The 24,303-nt window shown below is 51.1% G+C and overlaps 1 protein-coding gene and 1 pseudogene across 8 annotated transcripts in view; one reads left to right on the forward strand and one right to left on the reverse strand.

Annotated features, from left to right (window-relative positions):
• The window catches only part of TIAM2 (TIAM Rac1 associated GEF 2), a 246,507-nt gene that overhangs the window by 28,785 nt on the left and 193,419 nt on the right, over window positions 1-24,303 (reverse strand). For 7 of the 8 annotated variants that reach the window (XM_070073356.1, XM_070073350.1, XM_070073355.1 and 4 more), the window contains one exon: window positions 16,130-16,233. In XM_070073356.1, coding sequence (XP_069929457.1) covers window positions 16,130-16,233 — 104 coding nt within the window. Of the gene's footprint in view, window positions 1-10,672; window positions 10,772-16,129; window positions 16,234-24,303 lie in introns of those variants that run through there. The other variant, XM_070073357.1, reaches the window with a different exon arrangement.
• On the forward strand, window positions 16,287-17,764 carry LOC138849753 (elongation factor 1-beta pseudogene; annotated as a pseudogene).

Below are 24,303 nucleotides of genomic sequence, written 5' to 3' on the forward strand. Positions count from 1 at the left end.
AATTTAAATGAGGGGCTGTATATAAAATTCATAGTACAGGTTGTATGTCCCTTATCTGATATGGTTGAGATGAAAAGTATTTCAGATTTTTTTTTTTTGGAAACTTGCATACACATAATAAGATATCCATGGGATAAGGCCCAAGTCTAAACAGAAAATTCATTTATGTTTCATATAAACCTTATACACACAGCCTGACATTAATTTTATGCAATATGGTAGTAATTTTGTGCATAAAACAATGCGTCGTTGTAGGAGTCGTCTACTTGTGGCACCAGATCGGCGCGCAGAGCGTTTGGGATTTTGGAGGACCTGGGGTCTCCGATTTGCAGACGCTCAGCACAGGCCAAGGGCTGAGTAGCACAGCCGCACTGACTTACAAGGCTGTCACATCTGTGGCTCTGTCTTCACCTTGAAATGAGGAGTGAGGGGGTGAAGCAATTTTCGGAAGGCCACTGATCATGCCTGGAAGGTCCCAGCGCTCTCTAATCATCACCCACTTCCTGCAGCAGCAGATGAAGGGACAAACACCTATCTTCTTCCCAACTCAGTGTGGCAGGGGATGAAATCCCCTTGGCTCATGGTCGTACCTTTCTTCTGTAGCCAATTCTCCAAGGACACACTGCCGACGGGCTGTTTGGGGACAGCCTTGGCGGTGGCACAGCCATAGAGAGAAGGGCTGCAAGACAGCAGCCGGCATGCTGGGCTCCTTCGCTGTGCCACTCTCCAAAAGAGACCAAGTCATGGCTTCACCGCCTGCGACAGGCAGGTAGCGGTGTGGGCTATAACGCAGAGAGGGGAGGGACATGAGGAGGATATTTCCCTGCCTGAATCTGTGGCGGACAATTTATGAATTCTTAATTGTGGATTTAAATTTCACCATCTACAATGTCTGGTTCCATGCGGAAGCAGAGCTGTCAGTTCCGGCACACTAGCAACACTGACCGGCGCTGCAGGATACCCCGCTACAGCCTCGGGGGCGGGGGGCGGGGCGGGCAGCCAACCCTTCTCCTCCTCGTCCCCTTGAGTGGCTGCTTCCCGGATGACATCTTCGCAAGGACACTTCTGTTGTCATGGTTCCTCCAGGTCTCACGGATCAAGGACGCCCCCAGTCACTTTCTGCAGAGTAGGTAGAGAGGGCCCAGGCACTACGACTGGTCTGAAACCAACCACATCCCCTCCGTGCTTAGACAGGCCTTGATTTTTTTTTTTTACTTTGGAAATTTGGCTCTAAATAATACCTGGGATCTGATTTCAAAACGGTACAGCTGGGGCTAGCACTTAGCTCAGTAGCTAAGACACCACTGGGGACGTCCGCATCCCAGATCAGAGTGCCTGAGTTCGAGTCTCAGCTCTGCTCCCAACCCCAGCTTCCTGCTAATGTGTACCCTGGGAGGCAGCAGGTGATGGCCCAAGCATCTGCATCTCCGCCAGTCCCATGGGAGGTCTAGACTGAGTTCCTGGCTCCTGGCTTCAGCCTGGCCCAGCCCCGGCTGTTGTAGGCATTTGGTGAATAAACCAGCAGATGGGAGCTTTTTCTGTCTCTGTCTCTCTGCCTTTCAAATAAATTTTTTAAAGGAATAGCTTTAGGGAGAAAAATCCTAAGAATATAAAACATCAAATGATTTGTTCATATCCTAGCAACTTAGTTAGGAATGGGTACTACTAAGGGTTATTTATCTAAGCGAGTACAGATACAGGCTGTATACCCTTTAACTACATTTTCAATTAATTTTTTGATGGATTTCAACAATGTCAGTTACATGTTACCTTATTCTGGCATCCAGACTGACAGGCAGTCCCAAAGTAACGATGGGCTTGTGTGTGGAGCAACATGTGTGCATGCGTTTGCCTGAGGCGTTACTGCCAGCCCACCTCCAAAATCCACCACTGACGACATAGCAGAAATGAAGTAATGAAACTTCAATGAAGACAACTATTATTTCTAATAAATGACTTGACATTTTTGACTGACCTTCTGGAAGGTACAAATCAATAACTGCGAAGTCACCAAGGCCGTGGTTCCCTGGTGGTGAGCAAAGCGGAAACCCTGGGAGAGGCACACACAGCCAGACGCTGGAGCCAGACCCAGGGACGGAAGAGACAAAGTGGTGACCACAGGATGGAAACGGAAATGCTCTCGGAGCCTCGGACACAGAGAAGGCCATTTAAATTTTTTTTTTTTAATTGATGTTTAAATTGCTCATGTATGTATTTGAGAGAGAGGATGAGAATGAGAATGCGGGAGACCTTCAGTTTCCCAGTTCACTCCCCAAAGGCCCACAACAGCTGGCGTCCAAGACGGGAGCTGAGCCCTCAGTCCAGGTCTCCCCCGTGGGTGACTGGTGCCCAGCGACTGAGTCATTGCTGCCGCCTCCCAGGGCCTGCATGGGCAGGAGGTGGATCAGGAATCAGCCAGATGTTGATCTCAGGTGCTCTGATTTGGGACACAGGCGTCTTGGCCACTAGCCTAAATGTCTGTCCCCAGAACAATCTTCAAACCTCACCTTGAATTACCAACTTGATGATCCAGCTTTCATTCGTGGTAACTCATCTATTGAAGCATCATAGTCAAGACCCTGATACTCAGAATAGAGGAAAGAAGACACACGCGCACACGCGCACACACACCCCTCTTCTGCCACCTGGAAGCCCCAGGCACAGCCTGGCCACCTCCTCCCAGATTCCACTTTATCTTGTGACTGAAGCAGCCACAGAGGTGATGGATTCTGAACCATTCCACAGCCAGCTGGAGCAGAGCAAGAGGGAGGAGGCTGCAGGACTCCACAAGCCATGCGACATCTGGGGTTTCTGAGCCCTTAGCGTAGGACCCCCCAGCCTTGCCCAGAGCCTTCTCCGCAAATGCACAGTCCCTAGCGACCTCACTGGACACCTGCTTCTGAGAACGCCAGGGAAGGCAGGTGGAAACAAAGAATGAGAGCCTGCCAAGGACACTTCAGGAGCTGAACCAACAGAACACGGGAAGGGGAGGAGACACCACACAGGGATGAAAAGGAGAAAAGACGGAAGTGGGAGTGCCCTGAAAGCACACTGCAAAATCCTCCCCTTCCTTCCATGGTAGCGACATGCATGTTTCTGTGGCCCTGCGCTTCATGCCACTATCATGGTAGCGACATGCATGTTTCTGTGGCCCTGTGCTTCATGCCACTATCATGGTAGCGACATGCATGTTTCTGTGGCCCTGTGCTACATGCCACTATCATGGTAGCGACATGCATGTTTCTGTGGCCCTGTGCTACATGCCACTATCATGGTAGCGACATGCATGTTTCTGTGGCCCTGTGCTACATGCCACTATCATGGTAGCGACATGCATGTTTCTGTGGCCCTGTGCTACATGCCACTATCATGGTAGCGACATGCATGTTTCTGTGGCCCTGTGCTTCATGCCACTATCATGGTAGCGACATGCATGTTTCTGTGGCCCTGTGCTACATGCCACTATCATGGTAGCGACATGCATGTTTCTGTGGCCCTGTGCTACATGCCACTATCATGGTAGCGACATGCATGTTTCTGTGGCCCTGTGCTACATGCCACTATCATGGTAGTGACATGCATGTTTCTGTGGCCCTGTGCTGCATGCCACTATCATGGTAGCGACATGCATGTTTCTGTGGCCCTTGCTACATGCCACTATCATGGTAGCGACATGCATGTTTCTGTGGCCCTTGCTACATGCCACTATCATGGTAGCGACATGCATGTTTCTGTGGCCCTGTGCTACATGCCACTATCATGGTAGTGACATGCATGTTTCTGTGGCCCTGTGCCTCATGCATTATCAAGAACAGCAGGAGACTGACCTACAGATCTAAGTACCCACTCTGGACTCTCAGCACTGGCAGCTGCCATCAGAGATGGTAAAAACACCGCACCCTCTTCTGGGGAAGCGTTCCTAGGCGGGGTTTCCCACCCGTGCCCCTCTCCCTCAACCCCCATCTGCAAACAGACGGTGTCACATAAATCCAGCTCATAGCTGAGACTCCAGCGGAAACCACGGGATGACTCAGAACAGTTTCTTAGAACTTACTTTTTTAAAAAGTGAAAGCAGCCACCAAGTGCGGTTGGGACACGATCAAAGGTAGGCATCTGCCATGAGTAAGAACAGGCATACAGAACTGAGATCCAAACGCCGCTTCATTTAATGCATGCAAAGTGTGCATTTCACTACATTGTCCAAGAGCACGAGAATTGTTAAAGAAGGTATCAAGGTGACTGTTTCAGACCTCTTATCAATGGCTGACATCCAAGAATGTCTGTGAAGAACTCAATGGAGAATGAACAAGTGGTGTGAAACTATGCACGTGTGTATACGTGTGTGCACACACATATTCTTGGTAAATATTAAAGATAAGACTCAAGACACCCAAATAGTGGCAAGTCAAAATGAGGCTGCAACTGTGGCTACTACTCCTTTAAACAAAAGGAAGCAAGCAGCCACAAAGACTGAGCTAACTTCTTGTTGTGAAAAGCCAAAGGTGGGAGCCACCGCTGTGACCCAGCAGGTAAAGCCGCTGCCTGCAGTGCTGGAATCCCATATGGGCGCTGGTTTGAGTCCCGGCTGCTCCACTTCCGATCCAGCTCTCTGCTATGGCTGGGAAAGCAGCAGCAGATGGCCCAAGTCTTTGGGCCCCTGCACCAGTGTGGGAGACCCAGAATAAGCTCCTGGCTCCTGACTGGTGCAGCAGATGGAAGATCTCTCTCTCTCTCTCTCCCCCCCCCTCCCTCCCTCCCTCCCTCCGCTTCTCTGTAACTCTGCCTTTCAAATAAATAAATCTTAAAAAAAAAAAAAAAAAAGGAAAGTCAAAGGTGAAGTCCATTGCAACACATCCTTAAAGCAAGGAACACAGGAGCCCCTGCTGCACCAGTGCCCCCACAGCTGAGGCTGTAAACCACCCCTTACTCCCTCAGACACCTGTGTATTGCACCAAAGACATCTATACATTTTTGGTTTGGGATCAAGGTCTAAATGCTTCCCCACCACCCCATCACTCTTTCTACTAAACACAGAAAATAAAACGTTTTAAAATACCAAAACATCAACACACAGTATTGCCAGTTGTGTCCAATAAGTGGAGGATGTCTACCCACCATCGGGAACATGGTCTATTCTGTCTCAAGCTCATCAGGTATTTGCCATCTAGGGGCTGTCATTCATTTAACAGTCCTCAATGTCTCCTGGCATGTGAAAAAAAAACTGAAGTATTAATAGCTGAAGTATTAATAGCTAATCCCACCAAACCAAGTAGGCTGGAAGACAAAGCTCAAAATGCCTCCCAACTAAACATTCAGTGTTTTTCACATTGCAAGCACTTGACGACTGCTTCCCCGTGTCCACTGTATTAAGACAGCGAGCGGCTGGACTATTCCGATGCTTACTCAGTGTCAGAGCTGCAAACCTGGAGTTCAGAGATTCCTAACGAGAAAATCCACACCAAAAAGTCCTGTGATTCCGTGAACTCCCTGGAATTTCCATAACTTTTTTAACACGTGTGTCTGAGCGGTTCACCAGTTCCCAAATGGCCTGCTGTGAATGACGTCCTCAACAAGGGAAGACATACAACAGCAGAGAGGATGTGGGGAGAAGGCATCCAACCGTCCTGCCCTGCGCTTACCATTTACCTTAAAATCCGCCCAGACCTCAGAGCCGGACGGCGGCGATGCGCGTGAAGAACCGTGACGCCTAACTCACGATGCTATTTCTAATAAGGTTCTTCTAAGACTTAGTTTCCGCTTAAGCAGCTCTCCATATTCATGAGGATAAAAACTGCTTTAGCTCAGGTATTTGTGCAGAAGCACAGACAAGGAGAGGCGTCAGAGCGGGAGAGACGGACAGAACCTTTGGTTTCACAGGACAAGAAGCTGGATGACCGCCCTGTCCAAGGAAGAGCTTAGCCGGGGTAGACGCTGGGCCAAAAGCTGTGCGTGCTTCTCACTGAGTCCACCCTACGTCCACATGGCTTTCCTGAAGGAAGTGCAAGAACCTGCAAGTGGTGTTGACATCAGCTCAGGGTCTGGCCCGAGGGTGCAGTCACCCTGAGGTGTCTGCGGCCGTCTATCTCCAGTCCAGGAAGTCCGGAAAGGAAATAAATCCGCAGAAATGAGACGGAAGGCACGGGGCATGATGAGAGAGAAGGGACACCCGGAACCGCCCCAGCCCCGCCTCCACCGCTAGCCCCAGAAGCCACCGGCTGGAGACCCCTCCCACCACCCAAAGCTGCTCTCTGCACTTAGCCCCCCGGTTTGCCTTGAAGGACAAACACATCCTCCCCAAGGTCTTGTCTCAGGATGGGAGCAAAACTGTGGCCCTGCCGTTTCAAGGAGAGAAACTGCGGGAAGCAGCCTGCATCAGAAATCAACACGGGCAGCTAACCATCCAGTGAAGACCACCTCGCCCCAAGGCCGCTCGGCCCCATCAGGGTCAAACTCTTGTGTGGCCTCCGCTCTGCAGTGTCTGAGTCACCATCCTGGGAGTCACTGTGCCAGCAGCGTGAGGGAGGCGGCGCAAAGATCCCGTCGGCACTCGGGCTGCTCTGAGGCCAAGTTAATTTCAGAGGCAGGGCTGCACCTGCCAAGCCCCCAGCCTGCAGCCGCCCCACTTCGTGACTCACTCTGCAGCTCTCACGCTGCTGCCAGCGAGAACTTCCTCTCTCTCTCTTCTCCTTGATGTGACTCTGGCGATGACCCTGCATAGCAACAGATTATTTTTTTCCCCAGAAAAAACAGGCTGCGAAGGGAAAGTCTAGAGAAGCAGGGGATGAGGGAAGACAGAAGGAAAGTACAGGGGATGCAAAACAGGACAGAGAGAAGAGCGGCATCTGGAGAGACCTGGGCTGCTCACAAAGCAGCTACAATTACCCACAGATAAAAGGGGCCAAGGGGCGGGTGTCGGGCGGAGCTGTCCAGCAGCCGCTCAGGACGCCCACACCACATACTGGAGTGCCTGGGTTCGAGTCCTGGCTCCGCTCCCAAGTCCTGCGTCCAGCCAGTGCACACCATAGGAGGCAGCGGATGCTGGCTCTAGTTCTTGGGTCCCCGCCTCCCACATGGGAGACCTGGACTGAGTTCCTGGCTCCTGGCTTCAGCCTGGCCCAGCCCTGGCCATTGTGACATTTGGGGGAGTGAACCAGCAGCTGGCACAGTTCTCAGTTTCTAGGTCTCTCTGTCTTTCCAATAAATTTAAAAATGAACAATGTTTTTTTAAAAAAAATTTAAAAAGGGGAAGAAAGGAATAAATGACCCTTCTGGATGCTTCTAACTTCACACAGTAAGTCAGGGGAGATGGCCTCCCCGCTCCAGACGAGAGGCCAACAGAGCCAAGAGGGACACAGCCAGCCCCACGCCTCCCAGCCCAGCCTCACCAGGCCCCCAAACCTCTCAGCCTTCACTACACTCTGCTCCTAGACCCACACACGGTCCACATTTCACAGGGAAGACACAAGCCTTGACCCCCTGGGCTCACCCATCTTAGCCTCTAGCCACGCCAGTCTCCATTTTCTAGTTCTCCCTGGCAAAGGCCCAGACAGCCGAGGGCTGAAGGGGCAGCATCCCACCGGGGGGTTGTCGCCGTGTCGCCTGACCCCAGGGAGCCCACGGCTTGGGCCACAGCACCCCTGCCCGTGTTTTGGTTTGCTTCTGTCCAGGGACAAGTTCGGCCAGGAGGAATCAGCCTCACCAATGGGGCTCGGGCCAGCTGCAAGCAGTGGGGGGGAAGGCCAGCAGCAGCAAGGGTTCCTCCAGCTGGGCCTTGTCAGTCTCCTTGTGCAGGGCAAGCTCCCACGCGCCGCTCTCCACGCAGCCACCATCTAGGCGTGTCCGTGCCCACGTTCCCAGCACCGCTCACTCTCAGCCCCTCCCTGACACCCACCCTGGGATGTTTCTTTTTCTTTCCCGTGTTCATGTTGACACACGGGTGACATCTCCAGCCCTGCTGTGTGAGGCATATCCATGGAACACGGTGACAAGGAGGACAAGAGTCTGACAGCTTCTTGCCACGGCCACATCCTCCGCGAGCCACCACCTGCCTGCCACCCCAGCCCCGACACACCGACCCTGATCATCACGGACAGACCCGGATGAGCAGGGCTTGGACACCCGGGAGCTCGGGAAATGAGCAGTGGTTTTTTTTTTTTTTTCCTTTCCCCCTACTTAGTCTAGCTAAGTACAAAGAGGCCAGACATGGCATAGGAAGAAGCAGGCACAGTCACTTCAAACAAGGCCACAAACGCCACCAGCTCCCTGTCGATGGGCTGTGCAGTATTAGACACACAGAACAATGCACTCAGGAGCCGGGTGCAGAGAGACCAGGCTGTCCTGTGTCCTTGCCACCTCTCTCTTCCTAACGGGACAACATCCCACACGGCCTCTTAGATGTCACCAAGACTCTCAGTGTCCACGGCTCCTCCCATCTCACAGATGCCACCTGGACTGGGTCAGTTAGCACCACCTTGGAAAAGCTCACCGACTGACAGCACTACAGGGGACGAAGATGCACTAGCAGGTGCGCTGACCCTGTGTTCAGAGCAGCCCGCTCCTAAGGCCTTGGGTCTCTCTTTTTCATCTCTTGGGAGAATATGACACTGACATTGACTCCAAGAACACTGAGCAGACAGCTAACACTTTAAGTCAAGCACGTGTCTTAACGTCCACAGGACTCCTTAGGGTGCCTGTCTACTTGTTCACAACTTCTCATCTGCCGTTGAGTCCCCCAGAGGAAGAGGCTGGCAGGTGAACAGAGTGGGAAGGGGCTCACACACACACACACATGGGAGACGCGTCAGCAGGGTAACTGACAGCTTAGCAATCGCTCTCATTTGTGCTTCTGGTCATACAAGGTCTCACGTGACCCCTTCCACACAGGGTTGCTGGTGTTACTCTACTGAGTTCCAGAGAGGACACGCAGGCTTAGAAAGGCTGGGTTACTCTGGAGTAGTAGGTAAAGCCCCTGCCTGCGGTACCAGCATCCCATATGGGCACCGGTTGTAGTCTCGGCTGCTCTACTTCCGATCCAGCTCTCTTCTATGGCCTGGGAGAGCAGTGGAAGATGGCCCAAGTCCTTGGGCCCCTGCACCCATGTAGGAGACCTGGAAGGGGCTCCTGGCTTTGGATCGGCGCAGCTCTGGCTGTTGCAGCTATTTGGGGGGTGAACCAGCGGATGGAAGACCTCTGTCTCTCTCTCTGAATCTGCCTCTCTGTAAATCTGCCTTGCAAATAAATAAATAAATCTTAAAGAGAGAGAGAGAGAGAGGGAGAGAGAGAGAGAGAAATTAAGTAAGTTTAGGTCACTTGTCCCAGGTCACACAATAGGAAATCCTGATGGGTCAGAATTCAAATTCAGGTTTCCAACCGTGAGGTCAAGCGTTCTTTCCAATACGCCACTGCCTGCAGGGAAACGCTACCCGGAACCACATCATGGTGAAGGATCACTTATATGTTCCCCTTCTGGGGGGTGTCACCCGGCGAATCACTTTTCAGGGACAAAGCACTTGTTTTGAGAACCTGTGCTATCTCCTTGCTCATTCAAACAGGATCAGGCCAGATAACTCGCACATGGATGTAGGTGTGTTTCATTTTAAAGAACGGGATAATAATTAAATTCATGGATAGATGAGCAACCCTGTAGAAGGACTGCTGTGAGACATAAATCATATTTTACTTTAAATGTCTAATGAAAGCATCTTACAACCAAAAAAATCTTGAAATAACGCAGGGAGCTCAAAGGAAAACATACTCTCGGAAAATGCTGGAGAACAAACCCTATTGCCCCATAATCTATTCCTTTTGCTTTTTGCTTCTTAGACATGCAAAGTCTGCAGAGAAATTAATGCGAAACACTGACGCGGTGGGGCTAAGTGGGTGCGGAGGAGCTCAGCGTTCCACGCGAGTTATGCTCACACTGTGCGCAAGAAACCAAACCATTAGGGCTCATGCTTTTCTTCTACCTTGCAACAATACACAGGACAAAAAGATTCAACTGCAGCACACAACACGCGGTTGTCAAGCTATGTATCTCCAGATCTTCAATGCTCTGTGTTCCATCAACACAACGCCCACCAAACTGCAAAAAATAATCACTGGCAGAGCTGCGCTAGGTGATTACATAAAGTTCTTCCAAAGCGCGGAAACACTGTTCAGCCAGGAGTGAAATACATGGGAGCCTCTGCTTACCTTGTAGGAGATGGGCTTCACTTTAGTGGATTTTCTTTCCCAGCTTTAAGCCCAACGCATGTATATACCTCACCCCAAGGAAGTTCTCAGAAGCACAACATTATCTGCTGTACCCAGTTTCCCCTACTACCCCCTTTAAACATCAGAGTTAATAATTCCATCAGCTTGTCTGCTCTATTTCAAGTGGACAAACCTATCTCAGAGATGAATTTAAAGACCTTGGGATGAGAAAGGAAAAGTTGACCATGTCACAGAATGATTAGCAACCAAAAGAAGTTCTCTCCTCTCAGCTGTATAGAGGGAGTAAATATTACCATCAGAACCCCTTCTGGAAAGAAAGGCATCTCATCTCATGCGCCTAACAGCCCTTAGACATTTTCAGAGTAAAATCAACTTTCCAACGAGAAAATAAAACCATGCAAGCATGCGTACATTTGGATCAGAATCTACATTCATGAAAACTAAAGTCTCATTTACTTACAGGCTGCACATGAAAAGGGCAAGTTCAAAGACACCTGCTCCCTCTGGGAGCAGTCGGCGGCTAGGGAATGAGTAAGGCACACATTCGCTCTCAGTCTCATCCCCAGGCAATGAAAAAAAAAAAAATCCCCAACTGTTCCTCCCAGTCACAGCCACAAGGACGCCGTAGCGCCACCAAGCTCTCCCTCCCCAGCAGCGGCAGTGACTCGGGAAGGCTCCCCCCTCCCTCTGTCTTTCCACCCCGCTGGGAGCCTGGCTGCCCTGGCGAGGCACCAGGTCAGGGCAGACAGAACCGCCCAGAGCAGAAAGGGAGATGCTGTGACATTTCTGTGCAGGGCTGCTTAACACACCTTGGGGTCCCCCAAACCAACCCAAAACTCCTTCAACTCCCTCCTCCAAAGAGCAATTGTTCATTCCTTTCAAACTCCAAACTGTTACAACAGCACACGCTAATGGCTAACAATATTGGAAGGGGGAAAAAAAACCCACCCAGGGGAGGCTGTCAGGGTCACACAAAGAGCTGTGACAGTAATAGGCACCCTGACAGAGAAAGAAGGCGATCAATTATAAGCCGTTTGCTGAAATTGCTGCCTGTCAAAGCCTGCTTACAGCTGTGCTCCATCTGATTTTCATGGGAAATTATTCCTTATTCTACAGTCTAGAATACGCGAGAGGAAAGACCCCAGACAGCCCAGGTTCAATCAGGGTCCAATCTGCAAAGAAGTTAATGACCCCTGGAAAGATGCGTTGGTGCAGAGTGGGAGGCCCAAAAGGGAAACAGAGGCAGGTCTTCTCCCTGTGGGCAGCTGGGGACAGCACACGGGGGACCCCAAAAGGCCCACTCCCAGCATACACTGGAAACGCATCCTACATCTCCAAATTCACCATTTTCAAAACAGAAGAGGATTGCTTTTAGATTTAAAGTGATGCTTGCAGAGGTTAAAACCCAAACCAACACCAAACAGCAAAATACAATTTTTAATCTTTACATTTGAAACTTGCTCCTCCTTGTCATTAATATCCATCAGAGTTACTCCTTTCTGGGCTCATCAATTCTTTTTTTTCCCCCAGAAGCAAAGAACATACAAGTGACTGCTAAGATGTTTTTTAATGTCCTGAAACCCACTATTACAGGTAGATATCTTCGTGTGTGAAAATAGGCGGGGACCAGGGTGACTTGAGAGGAAGCTGACAGCAATCGCTTGCCAGGTTAAGCACCCCTGTTCTGAACATCCGCATCCAAAGAGCGCCAACAGGAGCCGCAAGTGAGAAGTCCCACGCCTGACCTCATGGGAGGGTTGCAGTCAACACTGGGGTGCGCTAAAAGCACTGTGTCAGTATTATCTTCAACCCATGTGTATACCATGTGCAGGAAACATAAGTAAATTTTGTGTTTAGACTTGGGTCCCATCCCTAAGACATCTCATTATGCATTTGCAAATATCCAAAAATTAAAAAAAAAAAATCCAAAACCTGAAACATTTCTGATCCCAAGCATTTTGGATAAGGGATACTCAGTCTGTATGCTTTCCCAATAGTTTTTTCTTTTTGTGCTTTTTTAAAAAAAAGATTTATTTATCTAATTTTGAAAGACAAGAGTTACAGAATGGGGGAGAGGGGGAGAGAGAGAGGGGGAGGGAGCGAGAGAGGGAGAGATGCTATCTGCTGGTTCATTCCTCAAATGGCCACAACAGCGAGTATGGGTCAGGTCAATGCTACAAACATAATCCAGGTCTCGCACTTGGGTGGCAGCAACCCAAGGACTTGGGCCGTCTTAATCTGCTGCCTCCCAGAGTGTGCATTAGCAGGAAGCTGATGGGAAGCAGAGCAGCCAGGACTCAAACCAGCGCTCAGATGTGGGACGCTGGCATCGCGAGCAGTGGTTTAAGCCATGGCACCACAATCCCAGCCCCTCCCCTTCTGTGATCTTTGGTATTCTTTTATTTAATTTCTTCTTCCCTTCACCACTTTGTTTCCACTGAGTTTTATATTTATTTGAAAGACACAGAGATGAAGACAGAAGTAGAGAGACAGACCAACAGATAGGCAGACAGCATCTTATTCACTGGTTACTCCCCAAATGCCCACAGTCACCAAGGCTGGGCCAGGCCAAAGTCAGGAGCTGGGAACTCAATCCAGATGTCCCACGTGGGTGGCAGGAACCCAGTTGTTTGAGTATCACTTGCTGCCTCCCAGGGCCTGCATCAGTGGAAAGTTGGAACTGGGAGCAGAGCTGGACTCAAACCCGAGCACTTTAATAGAAGATGCAGGTGAATTAGCCACAAAGCCCAGCGCCTGCCATCCTGAACAAGGTCAACAATGGAAGCCACCCCACTTTCAGCCTGATCCGCAGCTTGCCCGCCACCTCTAAATGTCTAAGCGGTGCTCAATGTTCACTTGGAAAAGGCCCTCACAGCTATGATAGCCACAGCTCAATAGCAGACATGGAAATGGCGGGACCATGCTAACGTGTGACATATCTCATGCATGTTATAGACCCTTAAAATAAATTGTGGCAGGGAAATAATTCCCTTTTAAGGACTGTAGCACGTAACACAAGCAGATTACACAGAGAGCAAAGTCATTATTCCTAAGGGCGTTAAGTGCTTCCCCCAGGCTGCCGCACTGTGCCAGCTCCCCACGGGCACACGCCCCGTAAACAGCCTTGCTTCTACATTCAGGGATGAATTAGTCCACTCATCTTCACTACAGCCTAATACCTGAGAGGACCCACTCATGAAGAACGAGAGGTATTTCTGTTTACAGTTTGGGAGGCTGAGCGTACCAGATCAGCAGCCCCACCAGTCTGGCATCCGCTGAACACCTGCAGGGCGAGGCTCACGTGGCGTGCCGGGATGCAGAGAGGCAGGAAGCAGGCCTTCTACCCTCTGTGTGTTCTTGCCTTCTAAGGCTGCCATGACTCAACCCTGGGACTCCTCCCTGGCAACCTACCCAAGCCTCCCCGGAGGCCCACTTTCACACGTCAGAATTGGATCAAGCCTCCACTCCACTCCATCAACCATTGGCACTAATCCGTTAATCATCCACATAAGACTCTGGGTTTTCTGCCTGAGTTTGGGGAGCCAAGTTCTGCTTAATCCATATCAAGGGGTATAAAAAAAATGAAGACACTCAAAACGCATTTGATGCTCTGGGACCCGTTGCTTCCTATAAAAGATGGATGAATGATATGGGGTTTCTTACAGAACCCACCAGAGAAGGAACAGAGCAGAAAGACCACAAGCGCCAATGGATTTCAGCTTAGCAAAAGAACTGTATCTTGGAAGCCAAACCAGACTAGGGGAGGCGGCTGCACACTTGCTTTGCATGAAGAGGTGGGTGGGACAGGAGGAGAGAGCTCGGAGGAGGTGGATGAAGAACGGGAGAGGATTTGGGGATGGGGGAGAGACAGAAGGACGGGCTGTAAGCCGGCAGCCGCTGGGACCCACTCCGAGGCTGGCAGGCCCCCACGTGACCCAGACCCCCAACAGGGGCATCACCGCTCCCCGGAGGGCGTGCCACACAGCTGCCTGCCCAGAGCACCAGCTCCCAGGAGCGTCAGTCCAAACCCAGCTGGGGCGCGGCCCCCTAGAACTTGTATTTAAATACCTGTCACTGCCTACATTTCCTCCATTCTTATTTTGTACTTAAGACAAAAGCAAGAAGTGTAACACAGAGTTATTACTTCAAAGTCAGTCAAAACTTGATGAGACTCTATAATAGACCGTGTCACTCAGATCATTTCTGAAGGGGTAGCTGACTAGGAACAGCCAAAAACGTGGGAACAGGATGGAACAGAGCAGCACTACCAAGCACAGGCTGCAATCAGACCCCCATACATGGTTGGGGCTGGGGAGGGGTGGTGCGTGCAAAATGGCCCACACTGTGGAAACAGGCTGGGCTGTCCCACAGAAAGCCTAACATAGAATTATTTATGACTCAGTAATTCCACTCCAAGGTGCACACCCCAAAGAATTGAGAACAAGGAGCCCAGCACTAACTTGCGGGGGTCTATGTTCATAGCAGCATCGCTCACCAAAGCCAAATGGCAACAAGAACCCAAGTGTCCACCTACAGAGGCACACAGCCACAAAATCCGGCACACACACAGTGGAATATTATTCAGCTGTGAAAAAGCAAGTCAGACACATGCCCCAACATGGATGAACCTAAAATTCTGACAATAGGCAAAGAGAAATAAATCAAAATACAAGTATCATATAATCCTACTTACTTGAGGTAGCTGGAATCGGCAAAAGAGGTCAAAAGTCTAACAGGGGTTACCAGGAGACTGGGGGGCAGGGAGGAAGGAGAGCTATGAGTTAATTAGCACGGGGATTCTCTCTGAGATGATGGATATACTTGGTGACGACAGTGGCAAAACAATGTGAACACACTGAACGCCACTCAGTGGTGCACGTCACCGTGGCAAGTGCTGTCCTATGTTCTACCACACCAAAATGACAGCACTCCAGGAATCACTTACCTGTAGCCAAAAAAAAAAAAAAAAAATTGTAGGAAAGGAACAGATTAGTAATTTAACAGGACTTTCCCAGTTCCTAGGCTTAGTTTTCCTTCTCAAAACAGCTAAGCAAAACTATGCTAACGTGGGATGGGCGGAGCCGGCAGTGTCGGGGATACAGATGTTCTGCCACAGCAAACAGCCTCTGTTAGTACCACACTTCATGAATGAATGAACAAAGAGGGGCTGGCATCGTGGGGCAGCAGGTTAAACTGCTGGAGTGCTGCTTTGAGTCCTGGCCCCTGCTAATGCACCTGGGAAGGCAGAGGGTGATGGCCCAAGTGTCCAGACCCCTGCCACTCCTGTGAGAGACCAGGATGGAGCTCCTGGCTCCTGGCTTCAGCCTGGCATAGCCCTGGCTCTTGTGGCCATTTAGAAGTAAACTAGTAGATGAAAGATTTCTCTCTTCCTGTCATTCTGCCTTTTAATAAATAAATTTTTAAAGATTTATTTACGTATTTGAAAGGCAGAGTTACGGAGAGACAGAGGCAGAGAGAGAGAGAGAGAGAGATTTCATCTGCTGGTTCACTCCCTAAATGGCCGCAACAGCCAGAGCTGAGCCATCTGAAGCCAGGAGCCTGGAGCTTCTTCCAGGTCTCCCATGTGGGTGCAGGGGCCCAAGGACTTGGGCCATCTTCTACTACTTTCCCAGGCCACAGTAGAGAGCTGGATCAGAAGTGGAACAGCCAGGACTCAAACTGGCAACCATATGAGATGCTGGCACTGCAGACAGTGGCTTTACCCACTACACCACAATGCAGGCCCCAAAAATAAACTTAAAAGATAAATAAGGAAACACTTTTCTTTCATGAAAAAAAAAATGTCTATAGCAACTGCCGGGCCCTGGGTGAAGATAACCTGTGCCCATGTCAGGTGAAGGTGGGAACAGCCCTTGCCTGCCCAGTTCTGGGCCTGAGGTCTGGGCCAACATCTTACCCTGAATGTCTGCTCCATTTTCTCCCTGTGGGACACCTGATCCAGGGTGCCATCTGTCTGGCTCCTTTTCAGACCAGTTGGAATGTCAGGGACGTTGCTGAAATCTGCAGGGAAAATGACAAGGATATGCATGAGATCAGTCATTGAGAGAGGGGTCATGACGGGACCAAAGGCTCAGACAGAGACAGGAAAGCAAGAGACAACCTACAACCCCGTAGGCGGCTCCGAGGGCCCCTCATGCCCTCAGGGAGGTACGACGTGCACACGGCTGTCTTATGAAACAGGGTCCTGCTCACTGAAGAAACAACATCCTGTTTGGTCAAAGGAGACCAATGAAAATAATTACTGAAATGCTTTGTCACTCTTCCCATTGCTGCACAAACCAGATCTCCCAAAGCACTGCTCTCAAATAATATATTTGAACCAAGAATCAAATTGCAGTGACTTTTGGTGGTATTTCCCTAGGGTGGGCTGAGGGCAAAATTGCAAGGGATATTATAGAAAACCAGTGGTGTCATATCATAGATACTTATTGCCACCCACAACTTGATCATTCTGCAAGCAACGCTCTCTTTTTTGCAACAATCACAATTTCATTCTAAACCTAAAGTCCCAAGGGAAAAAGTAAACTCTTGTGAGCAGAGGTTCAAAAATAATATTAAAAGTACCTAGCGCATGCAGGTTTCCAGCCTACGGCTACACACACACCCCCTTCTCAATAGTTCTAGCCACTGTTTCTCAAGTTAACAAGTTCAAGAGCAATGCCCCTTTTCTCTCTCTCAGCACCAGGCACCAACCACCTGTACCCTTCTCCTCCTCTGCCCCCAGCTCCTGGGTACAGCTGATGCCCCACCTACCTCCAGGGGCTCAACGATTACTTGGCAGACAAAAGCCACATCAAGGGGTACGTGCCCTCACCAGCAGATGTGGCAGTAGTGGCCTCTAGCCCACCGCCTGCCGACTGTGTCACGCCCTACACCAAAGAATCACATCAAGTCTAAGGAATAGGAAAAGGCCAGCCCGGCAGGAGTGATAAAAAGCTTGGGGCCAGGATGGCCCTGTCGATGTGTTAGACACCACAGGAAGTGGAGCTACAGATAGCAAAGATGGTGACGACACTGACCTCTTTGGAGAGCAGGAGGAGGAGGAGGAGGAAGAGGAGGAGAGTGAAGAGGCAATGAGGCTGAGAGAAAAACAACTCGTGTGGAATGCGTCAAAGGAAGCCAAAAAACCCAGACGTGTTCCCAAGTCTCATCTCACTAGATTGGAACCTTGGGATGATGAGACGCATACGGCAAAACTGGAAGACAGAATCTTAAGTATTCGAGTAGATGGCTCTAATCTACTCCCGTGGGGTACAGAATTGAAAAGCTTCAAATGCAGCGTGTCGTTGACGATGGCAAAATGGGGACACAGATGCTGCAGGAACAGACCACGGCTTTGAGGGACTACGTACAATCCAGGGATGTGGCTGCTTTCAGCAAGATCAAAAATCCATCCAGGATCGTTTCACTTCAAAAAAGAAGCTTGGAAGATGAAGAAACAAAATCAAGAGCAGTGGAAAGAGCACTCCACCAACATACAACCCAAGTCTTCATCCCAAGTCTGGCACTGGATAGACTGTTGCTCAACTAGGTGAAACTAGATGGCTTCCAAAGCCAGTTGGTTCCAACCAGAAGTCAAGGTGAAGGGATCTAAGCTCCAAAGGCATGGAGAGATGTGCGGGCAAAGAAACCGCCCAGCAGGACAGGGCAAGGAGGCGGCCTCCGGAAGCCATTTAAAAGCTCTGGAATCCTGGGAGGGCAACACAGCTGAGAGACAGCAACACCAACCCATGATGACCTGCTCTGCCCACCACGACACAGGCTCTTCCAAGACAGGAGGAGGCTGCCAGCGAAACACCTCGCTGGACAACGTAACTGCAGCTCTGGCTTCTTCCTCCTTTCTCTTCCAACACCCTGCTCCCGCCCAGAGAGTCTAAGCTACACTTCAGTGTTGCTGATGATCACAAAGCCATGAGCAGTCACTGGGGAAATGTCAGGTAGTAATGACAGGCGAGGATCCTGGCACTGGCCTCCTGCAGTCCCAGGAAGCCACATCACACAGGCAATTCACTCAGCGGCAGGCTGGGAAGTAAGATCAAACTCCACACCAAAAGTGACCCTCACTGCCTCCTTACTCCTGCATGCACACCGTTGTTTAAGAGAGATCAAACTAAACAACACAGCCTCGTCCCTGTGGCGGTCGGCACTTGCACCCATCTATTCAACATGCACTTGTTAAACACAAGCACGGCGCTAGGAACACAGGGACGAGCGAGACGCTCTCAAGGTTTCTGCTGGTTTTGTTTTCTGTTGCTAATGACAGAATCTCACAGACTGGGCAAACGATAAAGCGCTCTGATCTCTCTCCCTCTTCAGTCATGGGGGCCCCATGCAGACAACGTTATCTAACCCTAATCATCTCCAGAGGTGTGCTCCCACCCATACACACCCCGTTTCCAGCCTCACAATGGGGATTTGACCCCAACATGAGTTTCCACAGGGAAACTACAGAGATTTCTGCCTCTGGTCTGGGCAGAGGTCCGTGGTGAGGGAGGGGAAGAAGGAGATGAGTAGGACAAAGTGTCACAGATGACATGGGACAAGGCCACACAGGGATGAGTGAGTTCCCTGTGGGCCTTAAAAGACTTCCTAGAAAAGGAGGCACTTAAGGGGGCCAGCATTATGCCGTAGCATGTTAAGCCACTGACTGCGACACACAGCATCCTATATGCATGCCAGTTCGAGTCCTGGCTGCTCCACTTCTCATCCAGCTCCCTGTTATTGTGCCTGGGAAAGCAGTGGAAGATGATCCTGGCTCCAGCCTGGCCCAGCCCTGGCCATTGCAGCCATTTGGTGAGTGTAGCGGCAGATGGAAGGTCTGTCAATCTGCCTTTCAAACAAATAAATAAATAAATCTTTTTTAAAAATAAAAGGAGACATTTGAGTCAAGCCTTGAAATCTAAGGGACATTTGCCTGTCTTCAAAGCTGAGGATGGGGCCAGTGTGTGGTGTGGTGGGTTAAACTGCCGTCTGCAATGCCAGCATCTCATATGAGCACTGGTTTGTGTCCCGGCTGCTCCACTTCTGATTCAGCTCTCTGCTAATGTGCCTTGGAAAGCAGTGGAAGATGGCCCAAGTACTTTGGCCCCTGCACCCACAAGGGAGACCTGGAAGAAGCTCCTGGATCCTGGCTTTGGTCTGGCCCAGCCAAAGAGTGTTCCAGCTAATGGAAGACACCTCCCTCTGTCTCTCTTTCTCTCTCTGTAACTGCCTTTTGAATAAATAAAATAAATCTTTCTTTTTTTAAAAAAAAAAAGATGAAGAGACAAGACAAGGTGGGCAGTGGAGACTGGGGGTTCCATGAATGGGAAGCAACAGGGTAAAAGCAAGGGCTGTGATGAGCCAGGCGGGGTCAGGAATTTGTTGATTGTGGCTGTGAAAGACAGTAGAGCCGGGAGAAGAGGGGGCCCAGGATGGAGCAATGCATGGAGGGCAGGAGCTTGGCAGAGAGGGGCAGGTCAGAAAGTCCCAGTGACACAGCAGGTGCGGGGGGCAAGGACCCACAAGAACAGACTAGAGCAGCAGCGCTCATGTGAGCAATGGCAGAGTCAGTGGAGGCAGACTCCGGGAGTCACTGGAGAGGGGCTGGGAGAGCCCTGGTGTCTGTGTCTCGGCGCTGGGTAGACGGGGAGCGCGGGAAGGGTAGGAGTGGGGATGACAAGCCTACTAAAGTCGGCAAAGCTGAGTCCGGGATACATCCATGCCATTCAGGGCACATGGCCAGGCGGTCAGGAGCCCAGGGTCCAAGCCCAGTCCCAGCGATTTGGAAATTCTAAGAATACACCCGCAGAGAAGGTGCAGAGTACATGTAAGATTTAGGCAAGAGAGGAACAGGGGCCGAGACTCTGAAACGCTGGCTAGCTTGAGCTTGCTTCTCAGAGGACATTACAGGAAAGCACAGCTTGCGACACCACACTCAGAAAGGGCCAGCCCAGCACTAACAAGGGAAGCAGCGAGCGACCAACCTCGAGTGCAGTCTGGAACATTCCACAGCTGCAGACGCGCACGGCAGAGGAAAGGACCCTGCACGCCCCGCTCCTGCATGCCAGACACGCCCGCGGTCCTTGCTCCAACGGCCCCTGTAGATTTCTTCGCAGAGAAGCAGCCTTTAGGGCACAGCACTTTCCCACTAACTCCTTGGCTTGGCCAAGCAACTCTCACTTCAGCTGATTATCTGCCCAAACCCCGGGGTTGCTTCGGCTGATTATCTATCTGCCCAAACCCTGGGCAGACCCCAGGGGTCAGCCACTAAAGCCAACAGGATGGACGGCACCCAGCAGAGACTGGGCAGAGGGAGCCAGGAGGAGGGCCAAGGGGAGAACTCCAGCAGCGCCAGTGCACACAAGGTGGAGGAGGGGAGGGTCTCTCACCTCTGTGTCCACAGAGAAAGGGACCACACAGTGTCAAAGGACATCACCTGGGAATGGGGATCAAACGTGCACAACTGCTGTCCACCTGTAACCAGTGAGCAGGTGCTTCCCTATTTCCCAAGAATTACATCAAGGACAGGAAACGCGACAGGAAGCCACACCTGCACTGACTCATGGCGATGCCCATGGCGCCACTCCACAGCGGGCAGGTATGAAGTCCTGCACACAGAGGACCCCTCGACCAGACCACCTCGAGCGCATGAGGAGCTCTGAGATGACGGGGCAGGGGACACTCGGAGCCTGGCGGATGCCCCAGACAATGGCGACATCCGCGGTGGGTACCGGGGTAACGCCGAGTCAGCCCTTCAGTGTGTTCCCGAAACTCTGCAGCTTAGGTACCGAAAACTCCGCAAACCACGGCTTGCCTCTTCCAAAGGGGAACTCGTGTTTTCCGAGAAGACAGCTTGTGATGCAGGCAAGCAAGAGAAGAACCGTGGGGTTCACCTGATCTCAGGACACCCGACTCCTCCCTGTCAGCAGCCTGCCTGCCCCAGGGTAAAAGGCTCACCTGGGATCTGCAAGGGCACCCCACCACCCCTCAGCCTCCCAGACTCCAGGGAGGCTCTGGGTGCTGCTGGGCCCCAGACCTGAGGCACCATCTTGGACAGGGTGGAGCCCAGGCAGCATGGTATCCGGCACACAGAGCCCCTGCAGTGACCAGCAGGGCACCAGTGCTGTCCTGGGGAAACGGAGTGTCCAGGCCTGCCCACTCCTGGCTCCAGGAGTCTCCATTTCCCCAGGACCTGTATCCTGGTCATCAGAGTGTGCCCTTAGTGTTCTTCCTAGAGAAGAAATGAGCAAAAGGAATACTCTGGACTACAAGACTGGCAGGGGGGTGGAGGGATTGAGCATAGGCTGGTAAAAGCCCAACGCTGGTTGACAAAGCTGTTGGAACCAGGCCTCCTGCCCTGGGTGCCCTGTCCCCACACACTGAGCACCACCAGGTGCTGATGCGAGGAAAGCGTGCTTCAGCCTCCACTAACTGAAAATTCAGCTCCCCCGCCTGGGAGAGCCCCTCATCTGGAAGACCCACTGGGACAGGTGGAGGACTCCCCAGCCCTATCGAACACAGATAGGCAAACACTTCCTGCCACCCACACTCCGCACCACACCGTCTAGACGTTCAGATCCGCTCCAGTCTCTGGCCCAGGAGATGGAAAAAAAATACTGAAAAACCACCCAGTTATAGATCTGTTGGTATCTGGAAAACACCTTTTTGCCTTTCTTTCTGTTGTATTCCTTGTAGAAATTAACAGTTTGCAGTGAGACGTGGCAATCTGAAAAATCTAACATTGACCCTGGCCTAGAAGAGCGGCCACTCGGCGGCTGGGTGACCAGGGCTGCTCCTCCGCTCGGACCCACTGCTCCCACTTGGTCACTCCTTCATTCAGATGCGGGCCACACACGGTGCAGCCGCCGGCGACCAGGCGGCGGGTCAGCTGCTGCAGGAAGGTCTGCCCAGCCACCTTTCTTGCTCAACCAACAACCTGCTTTTTGAGACGGATGCCACCCAGGCAGGTGAGAACGGGAAATGACCGCCTCCTCTCTTCTGCAGGCCCTACAGCTCTTTACGGGCCACAGGAGGGAAACGGAAACGGAAGGTTTCGTTAAAAATCCCCGAGTTCACTCTGTCTCTCTTCCCAGACAGTGCACGCTCATTAGTGTCACTGTCGGCCAAGGAACTGGCAGCCCCAAATCCTGTGCAACTAAAGGGCAAAATGCGAGTGAAAGCAACATCCTGGTGCCGATGTAAAAATAGACACATTCGGAAACGGTAAAGTCAAGGGTGCGTCACCCACACAGTGCGTCATCTGAATTCAGAGCTCTCAGCGACATCACTTCCAGCCAGGTTAATAGAGGTCATGTTCCAGAGTGCGGGTTTGCCAACGATTTCCCCCGCCACTGCAGAAGCACGAGTGCGCCCAGGTGCTCACTGTGATGTGTACAAGGACGGATTTTTTGGAAAACAGTGGCCCTGGGCAACCTGGGCTGGAGGTTGGTGTGTGTGGTGGGGTCCCTGCCAGCGTCTCACTGCAGCTGAATGCTAAGGGAGCCTGCCTCTCACTGGAGGTGGCAGCTTTAATGTGTGCTACCACCAGGTGATGCCACTCCATGATTCCCGACTCCCTCGGGATCTCCATCTCATTCAAAGAGGGCACAAGAGAACAGGCAGCCAAGTTCTCCAGACCCTGAGGGCTGCCAGCAGAGCCTGGAGACCCCAGCAAGCATGTGGACATAGGAGGGCCGGGGCGAGGGTCCAGCCCCCTGGGGACAGACAACCGGCTCCTGGAGAAAATCCAAGCGCCACGGTCCACAGAAGTGTGACAAAACCTTCAGAGTTCTCGGACTCACGACTTAGAAGAAACTGAAGGAAAATTCTCAAACCAGTTCCAATCCCTGCAGCCACAAACGAGGAACCCAACTGGACATTGCAACATTTGCTTTCCCTGTTACTCAAGGAGGCTTTTTTTTTTTTTTTTTTTTTTTTAAGAAACTGATGGTGGCGGCTGCTACCACTTGAATGTGGCACCCAGAAGTGACGCACTGACAATGCAATCCCCCGGATGGAAAGGGCTCTCAGGAGTGGGTCCACTCTTTCCCACTCTGTTGCCCTTCTGCCCCCACCACGTCAAGACAAAAACACATTCAAGGTGCCACCTTGGAACCAGAATCACCAAACCTAACCGCACCTTGATTTTGTTTTTATTTTATAACTTTCCTATTGTATTTAATTATTTGAGAGACAAACAGACCAGTTCACTCTCCCTACGTGTCTACAACAGCTGGGCTGGGCCAAGGCTCACGCCAGGAGTCTGGAACTCAACCTGGCTCTCCCATATGGGTGGCAGGGACCAATCCACTCGAGCCAGCACCTGCTGCCACCCAAGTTGTACATGAGCAGGAAGCTGCAGTCAGCAGGCTGGAGTCAGCCATCAAGCCCAGGGACTCCGATGTGCAACGTGGGTGTCTAACCACTAAGCCAAAGAGCCGTTCCCTAATGACAGCTTGATACGGGACTCCCCCGTCTCCAGCAGTGCAAGCCCGAACATTTCTGTTTATAGGTTGCCCAGGCTGTGGTATGCTGTTACAGCAGCACCAATGGACCAAGGCAGCAATCATAGTGTCAGGAGAACTTCTGCTTCCATCCGGGGACTTGGGTGTTCATTTGAAGTACACTAAAAGGATGAGCCTGAGAACAGGAATTACTTTGTGAACTATGTTTTTCATGCCTTAAATCATATATTGCAATATACTGCTCCTCAATTCTGGCAGAGCCAAAGCTCTCTTTTTGATAATATATACTTTTACTCTTCTGAAATGAAAACCATACACATCATTTCATAAAAAGCAATATATTGCCTTAATAGTAACACAGGGAGGAAAATAAATGGAAAAAACGTGTAATAAAAAAGAATACATATTCCAATATGGAAGTGGTGGGCAAAACCACCCTGGAAGCTGTGAGGGCACCGTCCACGGGAGCCACTGAGGACGACCGTGGTGCCTGTGTCACAGGCTGTACCACAGCGGGTCCCCTGCTCTCTCCCGCACTGACACAATCTTCCAGAAAGACAAAACTCCTCAGCAAAGTCCTGAAGAAAACAAAGGACAGATGCTTCCCTTACTTTATTAGGTTTCC

Source organism: Oryctolagus cuniculus, chromosome 5 (genome assembly GCF_964237555.1).
Source record: "Oryctolagus cuniculus chromosome 5, mOryCun1.1, whole genome shotgun sequence".
Classification (NCBI taxonomy): domain Eukaryota; kingdom Metazoa; phylum Chordata; class Mammalia; order Lagomorpha; family Leporidae; genus Oryctolagus; species Oryctolagus cuniculus.